Source organism: Triticum dicoccoides, chromosome 5B (assembly GCF_002162155.2).
Source record: "Triticum dicoccoides isolate Atlit2015 ecotype Zavitan chromosome 5B, WEW_v2.0, whole genome shotgun sequence".
NCBI classification, from domain to species: Eukaryota; Viridiplantae; Streptophyta; class Magnoliopsida; order Poales; family Poaceae; genus Triticum; species Triticum dicoccoides.
In genome coordinates, this window is record NC_041389.1 from 722,863,926 (window position 1) to 722,888,635 (window position 24,710).

Here is a 24,710-nt window from a genome sequence, read left to right on the forward strand (position 1 = left end):
TTCCTCCGTTCGAAAATAAATGACTCAACTTTGTACTAAAGTTAGTTAGTACAAAGTTGAGTCATCTATTTTGGAACGGAGGGAGTAGTGTTTTCGTCCCATAATATAAAATTGTTTTGCAAGCTAAAATAACCTGCAAAAGGATTGTTTTGTTTCTTAACCGGAGGAGAGAGACCACCTCCATCCAACCAAAGCAGAGGTGGGCCTTTATATACGCTGTGACATGAAACGCTGGGTAAACCATTCTACTAGTACTGTTCCGGGATGCAGTTTTGTTCTGAAACCAGAGTTTCTCCTATCCTATGCTATCTTCCTCAAGGATACAACAGTTGAAAAGCAATGCATCCCCCCCACCCAATTTATTCACATTTTGTATTATTATATGCGTGTAGATTCGAGACTCTGAGGAAGACCCTGCCAGTATCCGTGCCAGACGAACTGAAGGAACTTCAAGAAATCGCCAGGCAATTCGAAGAGAGGATCTACACTGAAGCAACCAATCAGGTACCTTCTTCGGAGCAGAGCACACATTAGTAATGGGCTCCAACTGGCATACAATAATTTTTACATGACGTTTTAGTAGTACCTTTAGCAGTTCCCACCCTAGCAATCATTTATCTAGGACCGAAAATCAAATAATACCTTACTCTCTCTGAACGGGCTTGCTTAGCTTCATCTACTCTTCCAGTCTGGTAAAAAAATAATTTAAAATGGATTTATTTGGTTGCATATCACTATTTCCGTTTCGAATCTCTGTTCGTGGAGCAATCTGCAACTCTTCATCATGTTTGCCTAACTCACTTATGGTGAATATTTGTTTAGTTCATAATAAAGTTGGGGTTTAGTTGATGAAGTTGGGGCACACTGTCACTATTTTTTATTTGGATTTTCTCTTCATATCGCTTACTTGAGGCAGTGTGTTTCTCTGCTTAGATGACATTTTTTGAATTCAAATGTTAAAAGCTGAAACACCTTCTTGACCGTGCTAAACTGCCAATCACACTGGAACTGTTGGTCGCAAGCCACTATTAGTAATTTGTTATAGAATTTTACATCATTTTCTTTTGTATTATTCAGTCTGATTATGTGCGGAAGATTTCTCTGAAAATGCTCTCTATGGAGACGAACAGACAACTAGCTCCTGGAAATGCTCAAGTGATTCCAAATCAAAACAACTCAGGTAAGGTACCATATACAGTAAACTGAGTGTTGCACAATTTATCATCTTTGCTTGGATGTCAATTTACACTCATGAAATGATTACTACCATATGGTAGGCTAAACCCCAGTTCTTTTTGCGGATTATCTGCCTCCTCCCCCGCTTCTCCCATAAGTAAGCCGCAAAAGAACCATTAAGTTAGTTTGCAATGCTGCGACCATTAAGTTACAGTAACATTGGATTGAACCATCTTCAACACTTTGTAGGATTATGTTTATTCTCTCCTTGTCCTTGCTACTACTTCTCAAATTAGTCGGTCAGCTCTCAGCTTGCTACAAAGGAACTAACCATTAGTTGTTAAATCAGTTGGTCAGCTCTCAACTGTATTTACGTTGACTCTGTCTTATTGAAAAGAATTGCATGCTCTTGAAAGCAAATCTGGTTGCAGCCCTTTAATTGCGTTGGTACATTTATTTTTCTCATTGAAAATGTACAAGATCTGTAAGATGCTGCTTTCAGCGCTTTGTGTGCCTGTGACAGTTCCACAAGATGTATTTGTTCACAAGATACTTTATTAACACACATATGGTACCTTTTCTGAAACAGAATTACTCCAGCAAATTGTTGGGAGGCAGCAGCAACAAGCACATCCCTCCATTCATCAACAGCCTTCGCTGCAGAGTCAGCAGCCCAATATTCCTTTACAGCAGCTGCAACAGCAGTTGATGGGGCACCAGCCAAATTCACAACAAGATCAGCTAATTGGTCCACATAATGGTGCTGTGGAGATGCAGGAGCAACAGAGGCTACCAGTTCAGTCAAATAATCTTTTGAACGTGCAGCAAGCACAGCAGATGTTGAATCAGCAGTATATGCTTCTGCATCAGCCACATCAATTGGGCTCTCAGGCAAACATGGCGAGTCTGCAGCATCAGCAACTTCTTGGAACTGTGCCTTACATGCTCTTGCAACAAAATAACATGGATCCGATTCAGGCACAGAGAGGCCTTCAAGAAGTTTCCTCTAGTAGTAAGTTTTCACATATACTTTCTTTATGGGACCCATCATATGCTCTTATTGTTCCCGTCTTCTTTTTTCTCTGTGTTCTTATATCTATCTTCCTGTTGTGGCCTTACATTCCTTCTGCAGTTTAAACCAGCTGCTTATCGATCTGGCCTCTCATTATTTTCACCTTACTTACATAGAAAAGTTTAGGGGAAAATGTGTGTTGTCCATCAGGACCCCCACACCCTTAATTATCGTGCTAACAGTTCTGTTGGACTATAATATAACCTGAATTCTTGGATCTTAACTCTTTATTGAACCCTTCGGGCACTCCCGGTGCATTGTATCTTCATTGTATCATATGCATTAAATGTGTGTTTAGATATAACTCTTCCAATGGCTTATATCTAATGGAGCTGCCATTTTATATCTTCTGTGGGAGAAAAATAATAATTATCTCATTTTCCTCACTAACTAGGCTTCCCCAATGGTATTTGGACTTTTGCCTAGGTGGCATGTTTTAGATACAACCGGCATCATTGCACTGGGTTTTCCCTAAGTATGACTCAAATAGTTTATTAAGTTAATGTTTATGGTACATGAACTAGCTTTAAATCTTTTTGAAACTTCTTTGAAGATGACAACCAGATTCATAATTCAGATGCAATTATATGTTTTTTGAAAAGTGAAATGCGCTACAGGTCCTAGAACTATCGATGGGTGTGAAGTTAGTCCTAAAGCATCAAAACTTCATTTCACTCTTCTTTTGCCTAAACTACGGTTATAGAAGGACAGCTTGAAGATGGAACTATATATTGCGATGTTTAGTGATCCAGTGCTCTGTAATCATCATGTTGACTAAACTGACCCTAATGATCCTCTGTGACTTCTGTTCAGCTGACCATATTGATCTTCTGTGATTGTTTGGTTTGGTTCACAAGTTCTCCAGCCCCTGCATTCTATCCTACAATGTACTTGTAGCAGTTTATTTGCTGGTTTGTTCATTGTATCGTGATACTCTTCGAACACCTTGCTTTTTATGCAGCATCTGCGGACTCTACTGCTGAAACAGGTCATGCAGATGCAGATGTAGATTATTGGCAAGAGGAGATATATCAAATGGTAAGACATGATACTGCTATCATCCTTTTTGGCACTCCCTCCCTTGGAACTTCCTAAAATTCGTAGACAGTGGCCCCTAGAACAAAGAGGTTGAGATTAGCCCGATCTAGATTTTAGAAGATGAAACAACACGCCAGATGTTTGGTGTTGGGGCCTTTTACTTTTGCACTTCATGTTGCCCATCTCCTTTCTTTTTGGTCTGTATTCCAACAAATTGCTGCTCTTCTGGAATTGAAACCGGAATTTCATACAACACGTGTGTAGATGCACTACATTCTGGCAGTCTTCTTACAAGATACTTTATTATATGTATATGGAATTCTGCATGGAAGCGGAGGATGGAGCATACAACCATACAGAGTATCTAGATGCAGTAAAGCCTCAAAGGCAGTTAGCAAAAAAAAAATAATATTTAATGGGCATCATAGTTTCTTATTTTGTTTTAGATTTGTATATGCTTGTAAAAGCTAGTTGAAATATCTTGCCACACCGACTTAACAGCCAACCATGGCCTACTAGCTGTTCTGTTTTCATCTGTATATAGTTTGTTTCTGCACCAAATTTATGCGTGCGTGTACGTGGTCTGTGTTTTCGACAGGTCAAGATGTTGAAGGACCAATACTTTGCAGACCTCAGTGAACTGTACAATAAGATATGTGTGAAGCTACAGCATGTTGAGAGCATTACACCGCCTCCGGTTCCATCTGAGCTGCATGGTAGAATGAAGAGCTTTAAAACATTGTTGGAACGTATACTACAAATGCTGCAAATTAGCAAGAGTATCATCCAGCCTGCTATGAGGGACAACGTTCCTCAATACGAGAAACAGATTATCACTATCTTGAATTGTCTAAGGCAGGCAGCGCAGCCACAAGTAGAGCAATAGTTTCAGGAGAGCCACCTGCAGGACAAGCTCTTAATTCTAGCATTTCGCATTAGCAACAACCTTCCCAAAAATTTGTGGCAGCAAAGCATGATAGATAGTCATACACTGGTTAAAGTCATTGTAGAGTCTGGTTAGAAGACTGGTGGAGGAATTAAGTTTCATTTTTTTTCTTTACACCTGAACCGTGTTTGAACCTTTACGTTTTGGGAAAGTTTCTCCCAATTAACTGGGCTAGTGGTTAGTTTTGACCCTTTACGTTTTCTAGGGCAGTAATTAAGCCATTTCAGAGCAAGAGGCAAACAAAAATTCACACAGCTCTGCGTCATGGTTTGCTTGGCCTTAAAAATCCGGCGATTATCCAATTGTAAACCCCTTCCAGTGTTTTTCCAGCCATTTTGACTATATTCAGTGCAACCTGCTATTAGTATTGTGCCGCCTTACACTCTACAACTTGTTTGGATCTGCACTTCCGTTGAAAACTTCTTTCGAATACGAATTCAATGGTATAATTTTTGCTCCTGCCATAGCCGCCAATGTTGGTTAAATTTATGGTCAAACTTGAATCTCGAAAAACGCAAAATGAAGGGAGTATCACATTTGGGAATTGTATACTGAGTGTCCACCACTGTCAAATCCTGCTTCCCCGTCGCCCTCCTCACCATCGACTTAAGCTCTGACAATGACTCCCATCAAAGCGGCTACGCGGAGACCGGCCCAGAATTTCGGGCCGGTCGACCAGCGTCTAGCGCTGGCCTTAAGAAATTTATTCCAACAAAATTGGTGAGCAGTGCATGATCTGAACCTGCAACCTAAGGCTATATAGCGGTCGCAAATACCACACCAGCACACAAAGTCCCTTGATAATAAGGAAAAAATTTCCAACTAAAAATTAGGATAATTTTCTTTTTGTAACATAATGGGCTCGTGTGGCTAAAACGGACCGTAGTGCAGCACATTTTCAACATGTTAGTTTTTTGTTTTTAAAGTTTGTAAAAAATATGTAAATTATAATTATGCGTTATAAATAATATTTACTTAATAATTAAAATAAAATACATTTAAAAGTTTATGTAATTTCATAAAATATCTACACAATAATTTTAAAAAATACATGTAATTAAATTATGAATTTGGAAACATTTTTATATTTTTAGAAAGTGCTCACATCTTCGGTGATATGTTTGAGTAATTTTGGAAAGGTCTGTATATTTAAATAAATTCTCATATAAGTTTAACATTTTTCACATTTTCTATAAATATTGATGTGCTCCCTCCGTCCCAAAATAAGTGACTCAACTTTGCATTAACTTTAATACAAAGTTAGTGGTGAGCATGATGAGGCAAGAGCCCACCGTGGTCTTGACCCCGTAAAGAAGCCCACCGTGGCGAGCAAGATGAGGCAAGAGTAAGCAAATTATAATCCTTTGGCGCACATTCAGCTGCCTATAATCCCAGATCAAACAATCAGAGAAAAATCAATAGTTTATTACTCTTCTCAAGCTCAGCTAGGCAAAATAGTTTCAACATGGCATTCACCGTGAAGCGGTACCAAATAGACAATAGAACAGATCATCGTTACCCATTACACACCATGATTTCCTCCTTAAGGTGCCACACTTCTCTCCCCTGGCAAAACACCTAAAATTGCATGCCCCCAGGTTGCTACCGTATCGTTGCGCTTCTACATCATACCCTGGGGCATCCCGGCGGGCGCGGGGGCCTTCTTGCTAGGCTTCTCCACGACGATCGCCTGGGTGGTCAGGACCATTCCGGCCACAGATGCCGCATTCTGCAGGGCGCACCTCGTCACCTTCGCGGGGTCGATGACTCCAGCCTCAACCAGGTTCTCGTGCTTGTCGGTCATCGCGTTGTAGCCGAATTCCCACTCGCTGTCCTTGATTTTCTCCACAATCACCTCCCCTTCGACTCCGGCATTGTGCGCTATCAATGATGCCGGTGCCACCAGAGCCTGCACATCACCAATGCAGTCTCGTCAGTCAGATAAATGAACAGTTAAATATGCTCCAGCTACTACTGACTTGTGAATGCTGTCAAAGTTAAAACTGACAACTGCTCTTACTTTAATAATACACAGTAATAATAAACAAATTAACTGTTTAACACTACAAACTAAGGGGCAGCAATTTGCAGTATAGTCATCTCATTTGGAGTAATACCTTCTGAATGATATCAGCACCGAGGCGCTCCTCAGGGTCATCCAGCTTCTCCTTGATGGCTGGTACGAATGTCGACAGGTGAACATAGGCCGCACCACCTCCAGGTACTATACCTTCCTCAATGGCCGCAAAAGTTGCATTCTTGGCATCCTCTATGCGGAGCTTGCGGTCCTCGAGCTCCGTCTCGGTTGCAGCTCCAACCTTGATCACAGCAACTCCACCAGAGAGCTTTGCTATTCTCTCTGCCAGCTTCTCAGAATCATATGTCGAGTCTGTCTGAGAAAGCTCTCTCTTCAGCTGTGCAATTCTAGCCTGGATCTCATCCTTGGTGGCAACATCTGCTATTATGGTTGTGGATGACCCGGAGATTGTCACCTTCCTGGCTATGCCGAGCTGCTCCACTGTTGTCTGCTCGATCAGTTGGCCAAGATCTTTGGCTTGAAATTCAGCACCTGATAAAAGAGAAGGACAGATGAGTATATTCCAGATTAGAACATTAAAGAGCTGGAACCCCAGTTGCAGAGCAAATAAGGTTGTTTTTGTTTTAACTTCTGAACTGGAAACTTGAAGTACAAAGAAATCAATGTTGTTTCTATCACTTACCACCACTCCTATCAATACAAAGGGTGGTATTCAAAACATTATAGCTTGTTAGAAAGCAGAGGAGCACATTAATTTTCCATATTCTATCTAGTACAATAGGTAATGTGTATACCCAAGACTATGTTATAGTTAAACGTAAGCTAAAGAGACATAAGAGACAGGGGAGAAACATTGTAGCAATAAGATGAGCATCATGTGAGAATAAAAACCGAAGCCCAATCAGCGGTAGAGACTAGTCTCACCTGTAACAATGGCAATGTCCTGAAGGAGGGCCTTGCGCCTTTCACCAAAACCAGGAGCTTTAATCGCAGCTACATTCAGAATTCCTCTAAGCTTGTTGACAACCAGCGTCGCCAAAGCCTCACCAGACACATCCTCTGCAATTATGAGAAGTGGTGCTCTCAACTGTGTGGTTTGCTCCAACAAAGGAAGGATTTCTTTAATTGACGAAATCTTCTGATCAGTGACAAGAACTCTAGCGTTTTCAAACTCAACAACTGACTTCTCAGAGTTTGTGACAAACTGAGGAGAGATGTATCCTCTATCAATCTGTACAATTGGGTGAAAACAAGTTACCACTTCAACATCACAAAAAAGTAATGTAAATATTCAACCACACAACGGAATAAGCAAGATAGCAGTGCTTACCTCCATTCCTTCTTCAACTTCAACAGTAGTCTCAAACGACGATGATGACTCAATGGAGAGGACACCATCAGGGCCAACTTTGTTAATAGCCTCCGCAATCATGGTCCCAATAAAGTCATCGTTTCCAGCAGATATGGCAGCAATAGCTGAAATGGAAGAGCAAAGAGTTTTACAATATATTCCTTCCTTGTACAGAGAGCAAGCTATCAGGGCCACGTTAGATGAAAAGCATCGAAATCATCATCATTATAAAGCTGTGTCTCTCTCACCTTTAATGTCCCCACTGCCCTTGACAGGTCGTGACTTCTTCTCAAGTTCCTCAACTAAACTTTGAACAGTCTTATCTATGCCCTTCTTAATTGATACTGGATTTGCCCCTGAGGTAACACTCAACAGCCCCAATTTTATGATCTCGCGAGCCAGAACAGATGCGGTCGTGGTCCCATCACCCGCTGAGTCATTTGTCTTGCTAGCAACCTTGCATTTGACAGATAAAAAAATGTGTAAGGTAAGGAATCAAGTGATAATTAAAAAAAAATTCTCATCCAAAAAACACATATTGGTTTTGATTTGTGCGTGACAGAGAACAAGAACATAATGCTTACTTCACGAATCAAAGCAGCACCAGCATTCTCCATGGGATCAGCAAGCTCAATAGCCCGAGCAATCGTAACACCGTCGTTAACCACTTTGGGGCTGCCAAACTCATCCAAAACGACATTCCTTCCTGCAATAAAACCAAAGCAATGAGTAGAGGTCAGGGGAAGAACCAGCGAGCCTTGCACAAGCAGAGTAAAAAAATCACACAGATATACATATGTACCAATTGACCAGAAATTCCCAAAGGAAGGCGCACTAGAATAACACATGAGAACCTACGAGGCCATCGGCCATCCTAACATCCTAGGCGGTCAACTGTGATAAGCTCACACATACACCATAGCCTTATATAAATAAAAAGGTCTTCAGTTTTGTGCCTAAACTAAACCTCTAAATGAGTGGAAGCATACATTCAGCCTTATAAGTCCTAAATCTTGAAATTTTTACCTCAGCTAAATCATAAATAAAACATCCTACCACAGATCAGATATGCTACTAATCATTAGGTAAACAGTATACTGCCAAGTTTCGACATCATCCAAAAACAGATTCGTGGGGCACTACGGACAAGAGCAGACAGCGACATGAAGCTCGGACGAAAGGGAGGTGGGGAAGGGGGGATCATGCAGGGTGGGGAGGATCGCGGGCGCAACCTCTGGGGCCGAGGGTGACGCCGACGGCGGCGGCGAGCTTCTCGACGCCGGCCTGGAGGGCGGAGCGCGAGGCCTGGTCGAAGGCGATGTCCTTGGCGGAGGCGCGCACCACCGACACCGAGCGCGCGCGGCGCCCGGGGAGCGGCCTGGCCGCCGACGACGGCCTGGTTGACCTCCCGTCCCTCTGCCGCAGGCAGGAGCAAGAAAAAGGGGTCAGCTTTTAAAAGGAACACAAGAAGAAGAGACGGCGGCCGCCGGCGGGACGAGGAGAAAGAAAGAAAGAGATTGGATCAGGGTACCTGGAGGGCGGAGGAGCCCCGGAGGAGGGAGGCGGAGCCAGTTGTGGGGATGGTCGCCATGGATGGGGTCTAGCTAGCTAGCTAGGGCTTTTCTGGATGGGGGCGAGCGGCGGCTGCGGTGATGGGGCGGAGGAACAGAGGAGGGGGGAGCAGGGGAGGGAGGGAGGGGAGGGGAACCTTGTTGAGGGTTTGTGAAGATTCTAGAACGTTGCGGCCACCCCACCCCACCAACCCACCCCGTGCATGTCTCATGTGTGCACTCGGCCGGCTCAAACAAAACCAACAAACAGCTCTCTTTTTTTCCCTAGAAAACTTCCAATTTATACGTCAACTATCAAGGTAGTACAAAAAACATCAGAAATAAAAATTACGTCCAGATTCATATACACCATTTAGCGACGACTACAAACAGCTCTTTCCTGCTCTGTTCTATTGTAGATGAACTTTAATTTAGCAAAATCAATGGTCTAATCAAATAAATTTAGCTGTGCTAACTACGGGTTATGTGCGCTGCACTGAAAACCATTAGTTCCAGGGAAATTTGACAGAATGACACGTCTTCGTTTAGTTTTGACAAAATGGCACCCCTCACGCTTCGAATGACATGGGTGGTTTGGGGTCACCCGTCAATGACACAAGGCATGTCAACCTTTTTTTTTGTTATTATCACAGTGTGAGGTAGAGAGGTATAACGTTTTGTCAGAAAACTACACCCTGCATCGAGGCTGCACGGGCTCTTTGGTTGCTTAGCCCTTGAAAACCAAATAAAATGCAAGCATGGGTAAAAAAAGGGCGGTACTTGCAGGTTGGAGCGAATAATGTAATAGTGTTGACGAATAGCAACAACTTGCCTTTGATTAAAATCAACCACTCCTTCGGTAAAGAAATATATAATCATTTAGATCACTATATTAGTGGTCTAAATGATCTTATACTTCTTTATAGTAGGAGTATTTTCAAAAACTGCACTAAGATTACCTTGGAATTCATGCATTGAGTATTGTGGGTTATTAAGTCGATGCCTTAAACCGCCGACAACATTGAAATAAATATGTGTTGTGTTCTTGCTGACCCTGCTCCAACACACCGGAATATCCGCACAATGCCTAGACCCACTAGCAAAATTGGACATTGGACATGTGTGGTGTCCTTACCTCTTAACTTTCAAAACATTATACCATCTACTCCCTCCATGCCATAATATAAGATTGTTTTGCAAGTTGTTGCAAAACAATCTTATATTATGGCATGGAGGGAGTAGAATATTCGACACCTAACTGAATATAAAGATAACCCTGCGGTAAGCAAATTAGATACGTTATTGAAGTTACCATAATCAATACACACAAATGATTACAATATTCTTCTATTATCAACTTTGGATTTGAATAGAAGGGTAATTATTTTATTTACATATAAGAAACATTTTTCTATGTAAATTTAGACTCTTTTTTTGTCGATCAAGGATGGTGTCCCGATTGGTACACCACCTTTGTCTCAATGAAAAAAAGGACATCGCTAAGCTTTGTATTCATTGTTGTATTGGATTTATGATTTTCTTTTTATTTAATTATGTTATAGGGTGAAACCCCGTCCGTCAGTAAAATCAGATGGAATTTGTCCAAAATTTACCCTCGATAGGGCAACTTTATAGCCGTGTTCCTTGGACTCAACAAGACAAAACAAATCACGATCTAGAATTTTCCATATAACTTACGTCCAAGAAAGTTAAGTATAGTAAACTCTTTTTAGGTTTACGTTAAAATCAATTTAAAATCCAGAATACCGCAACCTGAAAAGAGTTGTAAAGGTATTAAAGTGGTTTGACTGAAAATGTATTTTAGACAAGTATATTAAATTTGATTACCATTACGCTTCCTAATAGTGGTTTGACATGCAACCTATGTACACTACAATTTACTGTGTAACATAAGTAGTTGTACACGCAACGCACATACAAATTACATTTTTGTGGAAAGGACTAAGGGCATACATTAAGTATCCTAAGTCCTTACAAACACACTTTTATAGGAAAAAGATTACATCCAAATCCTTATGGGTCGCAAAAGCTTCTTCATATATCCACCGGCTGCGTGCCTTAGACAAAGCTCGATGTCACCTCTGGGCCTCGCCTGGGAGGAGCAAAATTGTCAAAAACCGGGAGCTTGTAGAAGCAGCGCCCGGGAAGTAACATTGACCAGAAGACGCAAACGGTCATAGTCTACATTGGAAATAGCCGGCCCTAAGAGAAGATGCCGAAGAGAACATGTAGATGCTCAGAAGACCATGAACGTCGACCAAATCTAGACGGATCCATTGGAGACCAATGTCGTCGGGTTCCAGGAAAATCCATCGGAGACGCACCTCCACATGTTATCTGTTGACGGTAAGCACACTGAAAGAACGAGGATATGATGGGAAGGACATTATTCCTATACTGGGCAACGCCACCGCCTCGCCGCCCCAACCAAGACATAGGGACTCCCTAAAATCAAGCTAAACCAAGACGCCGACGCTGCTATACGCCAAATGTGGGTCAAAGCTGGTTGAGCCTGCCCGCCATCTAGGGCCCGTCTTCAGGGACCATCAGATGCAGCTGGCCTAGCTAGGCAGCATCGTAGTCGAACGCCATCGGCCTAGAATTGGCACCGTCTGGTTACACATACGCCGTCGTCAACAACCCCGATCCGCCGCAGGGAAGCAACTGCCGCATCAAACTCCCATGTGGACAGATCCTTGGGGTGCAGGGGCGCTGTGGTGAGGGTTGGTGGTTGTAGATGGTACGGAGACGAGGCGTGATTGCGGTGGGAGGTAGCCGGGGCTAGGGCGGCGTTGGTTGTTGCCGCTCGCCGGTGCATCCGAGAGAGAGAGAGAGAGAGAGAGAGAGAGAGAGAGAGAGAGAGAGAGAGAGATATTTGACTTGGATTACTCATGTGGCTGGTGGGATTCAACAACCACATCAACCTGAATATCACTTTGCCTCGGTTTTGGACGAAAGTTACTCGGTTATGAGACTGGAGGGATCAAATATCGCTCAAAAATTCTTGAGGAACCAGATCTACTTTTGAAGAACTTGAGGGACCACAAATATTTCTTTTTCTATTTAGAAGTCATGCATATTTTTGAGTGCATTTTTTTAAAATAAACATCTTATACATTATTCCCTTGTAAACAAATATAAGACGATGGCCAGAAATATACTGTAATATTTAAGTTAGTACTAGTAGAAAACAAAAGGGTCTGCATGCATATCCCCACCTATTTTTACTCTTCACCACATAGGCTTTGGGCGCGGGTCAAAGCAAGGATGGATCGATCTGATGCTTTCCCGCGGCGACCCAACTCGGGCTCCACACATGCACCACATACTCGTCGACGCCTCCCCAACTCGCCACCACCTATTAATCTTCTTCCCCTTGCATGTCAATCTCGGTTCGCTCTGCGCGTCTCATCAGGTAGCCAGCAATTTGGTGGCCAGCCATGGCGAGCCTCCTCTCCATCGTGCTGCTCCTCGCGCTCCTCGACACGTCGCGCGCCACAAACTTTGAGGTCGGCGGCGACGCCGAGTGGGTCCTCCCGCAGGCCGGCGATTCCCAAACGTACAACCATTGGGCGTCCAAGAACCACTTCCACGTCGGCGACATCGTCCGTAAGACCCACCCACCGTCGTTGATCTACCGACATCTTGGTTGATAAATTGTTTTTTTGTATGTGGCGTGATCGTGCTTGCGTGCATAGATTTCAAGTACAATCAGGACTCGGTGATGGTGGTGACGGAGGAGGGGTACAACAAGTGCGAGTCGTCGCACCCCATCTTCTTCTCCAACAGCGGTAACACCCAGGTGCGCCTCGACCGCCCCGGCCCCTTCTACTTCATCAGCGGCGTCACCGGCCACTGCCAGGGCGGGCAGAAGCTGGTCGTCAAGGTCACCGACAAGGCCCAGCCACCGTCGGGGCCCCCCAGCGGGGCCGCGCCGGCGGGCTTTGGATCCGCCGGCGCCATTGTTGTCTTGATGGCTGTGCTTTGGCCTCTTCTTGTTATGCATGATATTTGAGATGAACATCCATATAATGTTTTTGGAGCTTCAAATTAATGGTTTTAGCTCCTTTCCATCATTCCATGTATTCTCGGTTCTCAGTCGTTCAACTTAGTTATAGTACCATGTAATGTACACGAAACCAAAAGGCTAATGAAATTAGTGCAACATTTTGAGAATAGCGGAGTTTCCTTGCATATTGCAGTCATATATACTCTTTTTCTTTGTACATAGAGGCTAGACAAGTAACATGTGTTTGGACAAATGATTTATACACATATGGTGACAAATCGTTCTGTAATATGGACCGACGGATGGTTGCCTACTTGCTCCTTCTCTTCACTACGTGTCTTTCTGCAGCATTTCCTCCATTGGATTACTCGTCTTCTATTGTTCCTCATCATCCGCTCCGTTAGTAAGTCGCCATGGATCTCGTGGTGGAGCTCGGGCCTCCTCCTTCTTTGTCTTCCGCCTTTTTCTCCATGGATGGTGCCCCTTTTTCCTCCAGTGCTCCTCTCCATCGCCTTGGATCAGGCTCTAGAGCTCAAAATGAAGGTTCTTTGCGGTGTTATGCTCGAGGAAGATGGTGCCATGGTGGAAAACAGGCCCATTGTCATCCGACTCAAACTTTGCGGTGTTTAGTTTAGGGAGGTGTGGTATATTGTAGGGAAGGGTTAGAACCGCCCTTAGAACTCAAAATGCCACCAACTCTTCCTCATGTTCTCTACGACGGGAAACTTTGCAACAGGTCATGATTAGCATGTTGAGATATACTCCCTTCGTCCCGATTTCTTTTTGCGGGGGAAACTTGAGAGCTTTATTAAGTAAAAGCATTCTCTACGCAGTCAGCCAAAAGGCTGCTGATCAAGAAGCTAGGAGTACTGTCTAGCCAACTCTCGGTCACGTCAATCGTGCAAGCATGCTTGGCACAGATATGAGCCGGACCGTTCGCTAACCTTGATACATGTTGGATTACAAAAGAAGTAAAACTACTAGCTAGCTCTCCAATCTCTACTATGATCGGTGCCACGACTGAGGATGAATCATGGCGATTGGTCCAGAGGTTTACAACCTCCTGGCAATCCGTCTCGAGGACGACTCTCGAAAAGCCCCTCAACTTGGCGAAGATGACACCATCTTTTGCTGCCATCGCCTCCGCGATGAGAGGATCTGTTACGCCTAGATATGGTTTGCTCCAAGCCCCCTGGAAGGAACTCAGTGACCTTGCAACTCCTCTGCCACCCCAAACGCCTTCGTCTCGCTGAACAGCGGCGTCGGTGTTGATCTTTACCCCAAGCAGAATCCGGGGGTCGCCAACCATGTCCTGGCAAGACTAGACCATGACGAAGAGGTACGTCCAGGAGTGCGAGCGACTACCTGGTTCTCCGAACTGAATTCGCAGGATCAAGTATGTCTTCCCCATGTGTCAGCTTGTTTCTTGAGTGCCAAACAGACCACATAACCGAAATGATGTTAGCCCGCTCCCGGCTAGTGAATTGATCCTCGCATATGATATCTCTGGCCGAATTAAATTTGGGACGGAGGTAATAGTAGTTAAGAAGCAGAAAAAATACGTAAACTGTAAAATGGCACCTCTCTCCGTAAACTGTAAAATTGAGTCGTAGTTAGAGCATCTCTACCAGACCCCTATCCTAAAAGTCCAAAACCTTCTCCTTGTTTTCCCCAAACTGTTATAGGGAAATGACTCTTGCTCATCTAGCAGATCCCTATCCAATTTTTTTGTCAATTCATCAAAACCTTTGCTCAAATAATTAAAATAAATTGATCCCATTTCAACACAAACATAGACAACTTGAATGCACTACATAATAATTCAGTTACGAGCATAAAAAATGTTCATCGAATCCTTCAAACATAACCATAATTTGTGTCGAAAGGCACCGAATGAACAAGTTCATTCCAAAAAACCACAAACACATGATGGATCAAAATCCACTTCGTAGTTCAAATGAGACTCATGCACTCACGTCGTTGTCACCGTCGACAGCACCCTTACCGCCGCCACTACACATCTTATCAAAGATGTCCCCACGAGTAAACACCCATTACTGTCTCACCTTCTCGTCCATCTTGCTAGGATCCATCCACATGATAGCACGCTCCTCGGCCCTTGTTGTTGTAGTACTCCTCTATCCTTTACCAAAAGTTCTCCATTGTTTGGAAGGCACTGAATGTGGCATCGAGAGAGATGTTGACCCAAGCTTCACACAAGCATTTGTCTTCCTTGATCTTGCAGTTGCACAACATACTCCTCTTCTTGTTTACTTGACTCCCCTCATCTCCTCGACCTCATCCACCACCATGGCCTCTCTCATTTTGCTATATGCTATTGACATGGCAATGCCATCAAAGCCATGTTTTGAGGCTTACATTCAATTTTTGCATGAAAAGCGGCCACATCATCATTTAATTGCTCACTACGAAAGTATACAAAGAACCTAGCAATCAATAGAAAATCATGCACCACTTTCCTAAGAAAATTGCAAATAAAAATGAAAAGAAGGACAAAGTGTAATGCTACTTCTTGAGCTTGTGTTGGTTTTTCCCTTGAAGAGGAAAGGGTGATGCCGCTAAGTAGAGATAAGTATTTCCCTCAGTTCGAGAACCAAGGTATCAGTCCAGTAGGAGACAACGCACAAATCACCGAATACCTGCACAAACAATCAAACAACTTGCACCCGACGCGATAAAGGGGTTGCCAATCCCTTCACGGTTACTTGCAAAAGTGAGATCTGATAGAGATAAAGTAAATATTTTTGGTATTTTTGGTTTATAGATCGAAAAGTAAAAGATTGCAAAAATAGTAGATCGGAAACTAATATGATGGAAAAGACCCAGGGGGCATAGGTTTCACTAGAGGCTTCTCTCAAGATAGCAAATAATACGGTGGGTGAACATATTATTGCCGAGCAATTGATAGAAAAGCGCAAAGTTATGACGATATCTAAGGCAATGATCATGAATATAGGCATCACGTCCATGTCAAGTAGACCGAAACGATTCTCCATCTACTACTATTACTCCACACATCGACCGCTATCCAGCATGCATCTAGAGTGTTAAGTTCATAAAGAACGGAGTAACGCATTAAGTAAGATGACATGATGTAGATGAATTAACTCAAGCAATATAGTGAAAACCCCATCTTTTTATCCTCGATGGCAACAATACAATACGTGCCTTGCTGCCCTACTGTCACTGCGAAAGGACACCGCAAGATTGAACCCAAAGCTAAGCACTTCACCCATTGCAAGAAAAAACAATCTAGTTGGCCAAACCAAGCCGATAGTTTGAAAAGAATTACAAAGATATCAAATCATGCATATAAGAATTCAGAGAAGATTCAAATAATATTCATAGATAAGCTCATCATAAATCCACAATTCATCGGATCTCGACAAACACACCGCAAAAAAAGTATTACATCCAATAGATCTCCAAGAACATCGAGGAGAACATGGTATTGAGAATCAATGGAGAGAAGAAGACATCTAGCTACTAGCTATGGACCCATAGGTCTACGGTAAACTACTCACGCTTCATCGGAAGGGCGATAGAGTTGATGTAGAAGCCCTCCATGATCGAATTCCCCTCCGGCAGGGTGCCGAAAAAGGTCCCTAGATGGTATCTCACGGGTACAGAAGGTTGTGGCGGTGGAAAAGTGTTTTCGTGGATGCCTCTGGTGGTTTGAGGATATATGGGAATATATAGGCGAAAGAATTAGGTCAGGAGGGTCGCGGGAGGCCCACAAGGGTGGGGGCGTGCCCTACCCCCTGGGCATGCCCTTCATCCTTGTGGCCGCCTCGTGGCTCCTCCGACTTCATCTCCAAGTCTCCTGGTTGTCTTCTGGTCCAAGAAAAATCATCGTGAAGGTTTCATTCCGTTTGGTATTCCTTTTCTGCGAAACTCAAAACAAGGAAAAAAACAGGAACTTGCACTGGGCTCTAGGTTAATAGGTTAGTCCCCAAAATAATATAAAATATCATATTAGTGCATATAAAACACCAAAACAGATAATATAAAAGCATGTAACAATCAAAAATTGTAGATACATTGGAGACATATCAGGCACCCCCAAGTTTAATTCATGCTCGTCGTCGAGTAGGTAAATGAAAAAAGCAGAACTTTTGATGTGGAATGCTACCTAACATATTTATCCATGTAATTTTTCTTTATTGTGGCATGAATGTTCAGATCCATAAGATTCAAAACAAAAGTTTAATATTGACATAAAAACAATAATACTTCAAGCATACTAACAATGCAATTATGTCTTCTCAAAATAACATGGCCAAAGAAAGCTGATCCCTACAAAATCATATAGGCTGGCTATGCTCCATCTTCATTACATAAAATATTCAAATCATGCACAACCCCGGTTTCAGCCAAGCAATTGTTTCGTAATTTAGTATTCTCAGACTTTTTCAACTTTCAGGCAATACATGAGCATCAGCCATGGACATAACACTATAGATGGAATAGAATATGGTGGTTGTGAAGAAGACAAAAAGAGGGAGATAGTATCACATCAACTAGGCGTATCAACGGGCTATGGAGATGCCCATCAATAGATATCAATGTGAGTGAGTAGAGATTGCCATGCAACGGATGCACTAGAGCTATAAGTTTATGAAAGTTCAAAAAGAAAAACTAAGTGGGTGTGCATCCAACTTGCTTGCTCATGAAGACCTAGTGCGATTTGAGGAAGCCCGTCATTGGAATATACAAGCCAAGTTCTATAATGAAAAATTCCCACTAGTATATGAAAGTGACAAAATAGGAGACTCTCTATCATGAAGACCATGGTGCTACTTTGAAGCATAAGTGTGGAAAAAGGATAGTAACATTCCCTTCTCTCTTTTTCTCTCATTTTTTCTTTTCCCCCTTTTTTTGGGCCTTCTTTTTTTTGGCCCTTTTCTCTTTTTTTTTAATTTCCACACATGGGACATGATGACCCACAAGTGTAGGGGATCTATCGTAGTCCTATCGATAAGTAAGAGTGTCGAACCCAACGAGGAGCAGAAGGAAATGATAAGCGGTTTTCAGTAAGGTTTTCTGCAAGCACTGAAATTGTAGGTGATAGATAGTTTTATGATAAGATAAATAGTAACGAGTAACAAGTAAATAAAGTAAATAAGGTGCAGCAAGGTGGCCCAATCCTTTATTTAGCAAAGGATAAGCCTGGACAATTTCTAATAATGAGAAAGAAGCTCCCGAGGACACATGGGAATTATCGTCAAGCTAGTTTTCATCACGCTCATATGATTCGCGTTCGGTACTTTGATAATTTGATATGTGGGTGGACCGGTGCTTGGGTACTGCCCTTACTTGGACAAGCATCCCACTTATGATTAACCCCTATTGCAAGCATCCGCAACTACAACAAAAGTATTAAGGTAAACCTAACCATAGCATGAAACATGTGGATCCAAATCAGCCCCTAACGAAGCAACGCATAAACTAGGGTTTAAGCTTCTGTCACTCTAGCAACCCATCATCTACTTATTACTTCCCTATGCCCTCCTCTAGGACCAATAATGGTGAAGTGTCATGTAGTCGACGTTCACATGACACCACTAGAGGAGAAGACAACATACGTCTCATCAAAATATCGAACGAATACCAAATTCACATGACTACTAATAGCAAGACTTCACCCATGTCCTCAGGAACAAACGTAACTACTCACAAAGCATATTCATGTTCATAATCAGAGGTGTAATAATATGCATTAAGGATCTGAACATATGATCTTCCACCAAGTAAACCAATAAGTATCAACTACAAGGAGTAATCAACACTACTAGCAACCCACAGGTAACAATTTGTGGTTTTGGATACAAGATTGGATACAAGAGATGAACTAGGGTTTGAGAGGAGATGGTGCTGGTGAAGATGTTGATGGAGATTGACCCCCTCCCGATGAGAGGATCGTTGGTGATGACGTTGGTGATGATTTCCCCCTCCCGGAGGGAAGTGTCCCCGGCAGAACAGCTCTGCTAGAGCCCTAGATTGGTTCCGCCAAGGTCCCGCCTCGTGGCGGCGGAGTTTCGTCCCGTAAGCTTGCCCACGATTTTTTCCAGGGTAAAAGTGATGATATAGCAGAAGATGGACGCCGGAGGCCCGCCAGGGGGCCCAGGAGATATGGGGCGCACCCCATAGGGAGGGGGCCTGTCTCCTGGACAGGGTGTGGGCCCCCTGGCCTATTTTTTTGCTCAGAAATTCTTATAAATCCCAAAAAAATGATTCATGGAGTTTCAGGACTTTTGGAGTTGTGCAGAATAGGTTTCCAACATTTGCTTCTTTTCCAGCCAGAATTCCAGCTGCCGGCATTCCCCCTCTTCATGGTAAACCTTGTAAAATAAGAGAGAATAGCCATAAGTAATGAGATATATTGTGTAATAATAGCCCATAATGCAATAAATATTGATATAAAAGCATGATGCAAAATGGACTTATCAGGACAATGCTCTAATAATGAAGATCATCACACTTTTGTTTACTTACAACTCAAAAATTACAACTCGATACTTCAAACAAAAATATGACTCTATATGAATGCCTCCGGCGGTGTACCAGGATGTGTAATGAATCAAGAGTGACATGTACAAAAGAATTGTGAAGGGTGGCTTTGCCACAAATACGATGTTAACTACATGATCATGCAAAGGAATATGACAATGACAAAGCGTGTCATAATAAACGGAACAGTGGAAAGTTGCATGGAAATATATCTCGGAACGGCTATGGAAATGCCATAATAGGTAGGTATGGTGGCTGTTTTGAGGAAGGTATATGGTGGGTGTATGGTACCGGCGAAAGTTGCACGGCACAAGAGAGGCTAGCAATGGTGGAAAGGTGAGTGTGTGTATAATCCATGGACTCAACATTAGTCATAAAGAACTCACATACTTATTGCAAAAATCTATTAGTCATGGAAACCAAGCAGTACGCGCGTGCTCCTAGGGGAAGGGTTGGTAGGAGTTAACCATTGCGCGATCCCGACCTTCACATAAAGGATGACAATCAAAAAATACATCATGCTCCAACTTCATTACATAACGGTTCACCATACATGCATGCTACGGGAATCACAAACCTCAACACAAGTATTTCTCAAATTCACAGTTACTCCACTAGAATGACTCTAATATCATCATCTTCATATGTGAAAACAATCATAAGGAATCAAACTTCTCATAGTATTCAATGCACTTTATATGAAGGTTTTTATTATATCTCTCTTGGATGCCTATCATATTAGGACTAATTTTATAACCAAAGCAAATTACCATGATGTTTAAAGACTCCCAAAATAATATAAGTGAAGCATGAGAGTTGAACTATTTCTATAAAATAAAACCACTGTCATGCTCTAAAAGATACAAGTGAAGCACTAGAGCAATATTGCCTAGCTCAAAAAATATAAGTGAAGCATATAGAGTATTCTAATAAATCACGATTCATGCGTGTCCCTCTCAAAAGGTGTGTATAACAAGGATGATTGTGGAAAACTAAAAAGAAAAGACTCAAATCATACAAGACGCTCCAAGCAAAACACATATCATGTGGTGAATAAAAATATAGCCTCAAGTAAAGTTACCGATAGACGAAGATGAAAGAGGGGATGCCTTCCGGGGCATCCCCAAGCTTAGGCTCTTAGTTGTACTTGAATATTACCGTGGGGTGCCTTGGTCATACCAAGCTTAGGCTCTTGCCACTCCTTATTCCATAGTCCATCAAATCCTTACCCAAAACTTGAAAACTTCACAACACAAAACTCAACAGAAAATCTCATAAGCTCCGTTAGTATAAGAAAATAAATCACCATTTTATGGTACTATTGTGAACTCATTATTTATTTATATTGGTGTAATATCTATTGTATTCCAACTTTTCCATGGTTCATACCCCCGATATACAGATAGATTCATCAAAATAAGCAAACAACACATAGAAAATAGAATCTGTCAAAAACAGAACAGTCTGTAGCAATCTGTTACACTCGAATAGTTATGTAACTCCAATCATTCTAAAAAATTAGGATAAACTGAGAAATTTGTGTAACAATCCAGTGCAAAAGAATCAGATGAAAATCACGTTTCTGTGAATTATGAAAATTATTTTCCTGGGTGCAGAAGTCTGTTTCTCAGCAAGGTTAAAACAACTATCACCGTAAGCCACCCCAAAGGTCTTACTTGGCACAAAAACTAATTAAAACATAAAACCACATCTAATGAGAGGCTAGATGAATTATTCAAAACAAAACAGGAACAAAAAGCAAGGAACAAAAAAATAAAATTGGGTTGCCTCCCAACAAGCGCTATTGTTTAATGCCCTTAGTTAGGCATTGAGATTTCGATGATGCTCACATGAAAGACAAGAACTGAAGTGCAAAGAAAGCATCATAAAACACGTGACAAACACATCTAAGTCTAACATACTTCCTATGAATAGGCATTTTATAAGCAAACAAATTATCATGGCAAGCAAAAACTAGCATATGCAAGGAAGAAGAAAGAGACGATAGCAATCTCAACATTAAGAGAGGTAATTCAGTAACATGAAAATTTCTACAACCATATTCTCCTCTCTCATAATAATTACATGTAGGATCATAAAAAAATTCAACAATATAGCTATCATATAAAATATTCTCTATATGATCCACATGCATGCAAAGTTGACACTCTTTCAAAATAGTGGGATTAACATTAACTAACTCATGACCTCTCTAAACCCACTTTAATAAAAAATCATAAGATTGAACATTCTCCAAATATGTGGGATCAAAAGTTGACACTCTTCCAAACCCACTTTCAATATTATTGCAAACACTATTATCTATCTCATATTCATCATAGGGCTTAAATAATTTTTCAAGATCATAAGAAGAATCACCCCAATCATGATCATTGCAACAAGTAGTGGACATAGCAAAACTAGCATCCCCAAGCTTAGGGTTTTGCATATCATTAACACAACTGACATTAATAGAATTTATAATAACATCATTGCAATCACGCTTTTCATCGAAGGAACTATCAAGTGTGGGTGCAATAGCAATAATTTCATGTTTAACAAAAGGAACTATAGCAAGTTCACCTCCATAAGCATAATTAATATTGGCATCATGGCCATAAGCATAGCAAGCATCATGTTCATCAAGGGATATTTCAATCAAATCATCGGAATCATAATTATCTATAGATTCATGCATATCATTATTTTCTTCCAAAGCAACGGTCATTCTCTCATAAATTCCTGAACATAGACATTATGAGCATAGTTCTCATAGTAATATTTAAGTATGTCAAAAATTTCAGATTTGTAGAGAGTAATATCATACTTTTCAATCAAAGAAACAACTTCATAAGCACCCTTAAAAACAACAAATTCTTCAATTTGTTCGATATCATAATAAATATAAACACCCTTTTCATAAGAAGATAAGATTTCATTATCATTAAGCTCACATAGGCAGGGAAGGTGTTTTTTAGGGTTCTTAGAGCAACAAGTAAAATCACAAATTTCACAAAGATTCCAAGCATCGCAAAGCAAACAATTTATTTGATTCATTAAGAGCTTCCCTTTTTCAGACAAACGATGACACAAAAAATGAGTATGCTCGTCTAAAGATTTTTCCTTAACTAAACTAGTTGGGGTTTTAGCACAAGCACAAATGGATTGAAGATGATCCAGGTAGAAAACTTTGAGTGGATCCATATCAATAGATTTTTAGCAAGCAGAGATGCAAGCAAAATAGAACGCACATGGAAACACAAGCAAACATAAGATCGAACAAAAGAAGGGCGAATAAAAAGGTAAATCTTTTCAAAAATCATTTTAGAAGTGGGGGAGAGGAAAATGAGAGGCGAATGGCAAATAATGTAATGCAAGAGATGAGAGTTTATGATGGGTACTTGGTATGTCTTGACTTGGCGTAGATCTCCCCAGCAACGGCGCCAGAAATTCTTCCTGCTACTTCTTGAGCTTGCGTTGGTTTTTCCCTTGAAGAGGAAAGGGTGATGCAGCAAAGTAGAGATAAGTATTTCCCTCAGTTTGAGAACCAAGGTATCAATCTAGTAGGAGATAACGCACAAATCACCAAATACCTTCACAAACAATCAAACAACTTGCACCCAACGCGATAAAGGGGTTGTCAATCCCTTCACGGTTACTTGCAAAAGTGAGATCTGATAGAGATAAAGTAAATATTTTTGGTACTTTTGGTTTGTAGATCGGGAAGTTAAAGATTGCAAAAATAGTAGATCGGAAACTAATATGATGGAAAATAGACCCAGAGGCCATAGGTTTCACTAGAGGCTTAGCAATTGGTAGAAAAGTGCAAAGTTATGACGATATCTAAGGCAATGATCATGAATATAGGCATCATGTCTGTGTCAAGTAGACCAAAATGATTCTGCTTCTACTACTATTACTCCACACATCGACCACTATCCAACATGCATCTAGAGTATTAAGTTTACAAAGAACAGAGTAACGTATTAAGTAAGATGACATGATGTAGAGGAATTAACTCAAGCAATATGATGAAAACCCCATCCTTTTATCCTCGATGGCAACAATACCATACGTGCCTTGCTGCCCCTACTGTCACTGGGAAAGGACACCGCTGATACGTCTCCAACGTATCTAAAATTTATGAAGTATTCATGCCATGTTCATAGTAGTTTTAAATGATTTTGGTATGATTTGATTAGAACTAACCCAGACTGATGTTGTTTTCAGCAGTACTACCGTGGTGTTGTTTTTGTGCAGAAATAAAAGTTCTCGGAATGCGCTGAAAATCAACGGAGAATTTTTCTGGAAAATATAAAAAATAATGGAACAAAGAGTTACTCGAGGGGAGTCCCGTGGGCTCCACGAGGGTGGAGGGTGCGCCCACCCCCCTGGGGCTCCCTTGTGCCTCATGGACTTCTCGTGGGGCCCCCTGACTTGTTTTCGACGTCAACCTCTCCTATAAATGCCCAAACCTCCAGAAAATAACCTATATCGGAAGTTCCGCCGCCGCAAGCCTCTGTAGCCACGAGAAATCAATCTAGGCCCTCTCTGGCACCCTGTCGGAGGGGGCCATCATCACCGAAGGCCATGGGGAAGGATCTCGGAGGGGCCATCATCACCATGGATGCCAAGGACCAGAGGGAGAACCTCTCCCCATCCAAGGGGGAGGCCATGGAGGAGGAAGCACAAGGGGGAGAACCTCTCCTCCTCTCTCTCGGTGGCTCTGGAGTGCCATCGGGAGGGGAATCATCGTCGTGGTGATCGTCTTCATCAACATCACCATCCTCATCTCTTTTATGCGGTCCACTCTCCCGCACCCCGATGTAATCCCTACTAGAACTTAGTGCTTTATGCCACATATTATGATCCAATGGTGTGTTGCCATCCTATGATGTTTTGACTAGATATCCTTTGTATTTGGGTTGATTGATGATCTAGATTGGTATGAGTTGTATGTTTTATTTTGGTGCTGTCC

General features: G+C 41.9%; 3 protein-coding genes across 3 annotated transcripts; 2 read left to right on the forward strand and 1 right to left on the reverse strand.

Annotated features, from left to right (window-relative positions):
- The first annotated feature begins 219 nt into the window (after window positions 1-219).
- LOC119306866 (mediator of RNA polymerase II transcription subunit 15a-like) lies at window positions 220-4,317 on the forward strand. The gene is made up of 5 exons (XM_037582976.1): window positions 220-504; window positions 1,078-1,180; window positions 1,766-2,188; window positions 3,210-3,286; window positions 3,885-4,317. Exons 1-5 carry the CDS (start codon window positions 340-342, stop codon window positions 4,170-4,172), a joined length of 1,056 nt encoding a protein of 351 aa, XP_037438873.1. The 5' UTR covers window positions 220-339; the 3' UTR covers window positions 4,173-4,317.
- A 1,318-nt stretch (window positions 4,318-5,635) lies between these two features.
- On the reverse strand, window positions 5,636-9,304 carry LOC119313015 (ruBisCO large subunit-binding protein subunit alpha-like). The gene is made up of 8 exons (XM_037588824.1): window positions 9,153-9,304; window positions 8,854-9,037; window positions 8,206-8,327; window positions 7,870-8,077; window positions 7,601-7,746; window positions 7,195-7,501; window positions 6,350-6,801; window positions 5,636-6,141 (listed from the first exon to the last, which is right to left on the reverse strand). Exons 1-8 carry the CDS (start codon window positions 9,210-9,212, stop codon window positions 5,854-5,856), a joined length of 1,767 nt encoding a protein of 588 aa, XP_037444721.1. The 5' UTR covers window positions 9,213-9,304; the 3' UTR covers window positions 5,636-5,853.
- A 3,192-nt stretch (window positions 9,305-12,496) lies between these two features.
- On the forward strand, window positions 12,497-13,370 carry LOC119306867 (mavicyanin-like). The gene is made up of 2 exons (XM_037582978.1): window positions 12,497-12,801; window positions 12,891-13,370. The coding sequence occupies exons 1-2, from the start codon at window positions 12,633-12,635 to the stop codon at window positions 13,205-13,207; spliced, it is 486 nt and encodes a 161-aa protein (XP_037438875.1). The 5' UTR covers window positions 12,497-12,632; the 3' UTR covers window positions 13,208-13,370.
- Window positions 13,371-24,710: the final 11,340 nt, after the last annotated feature.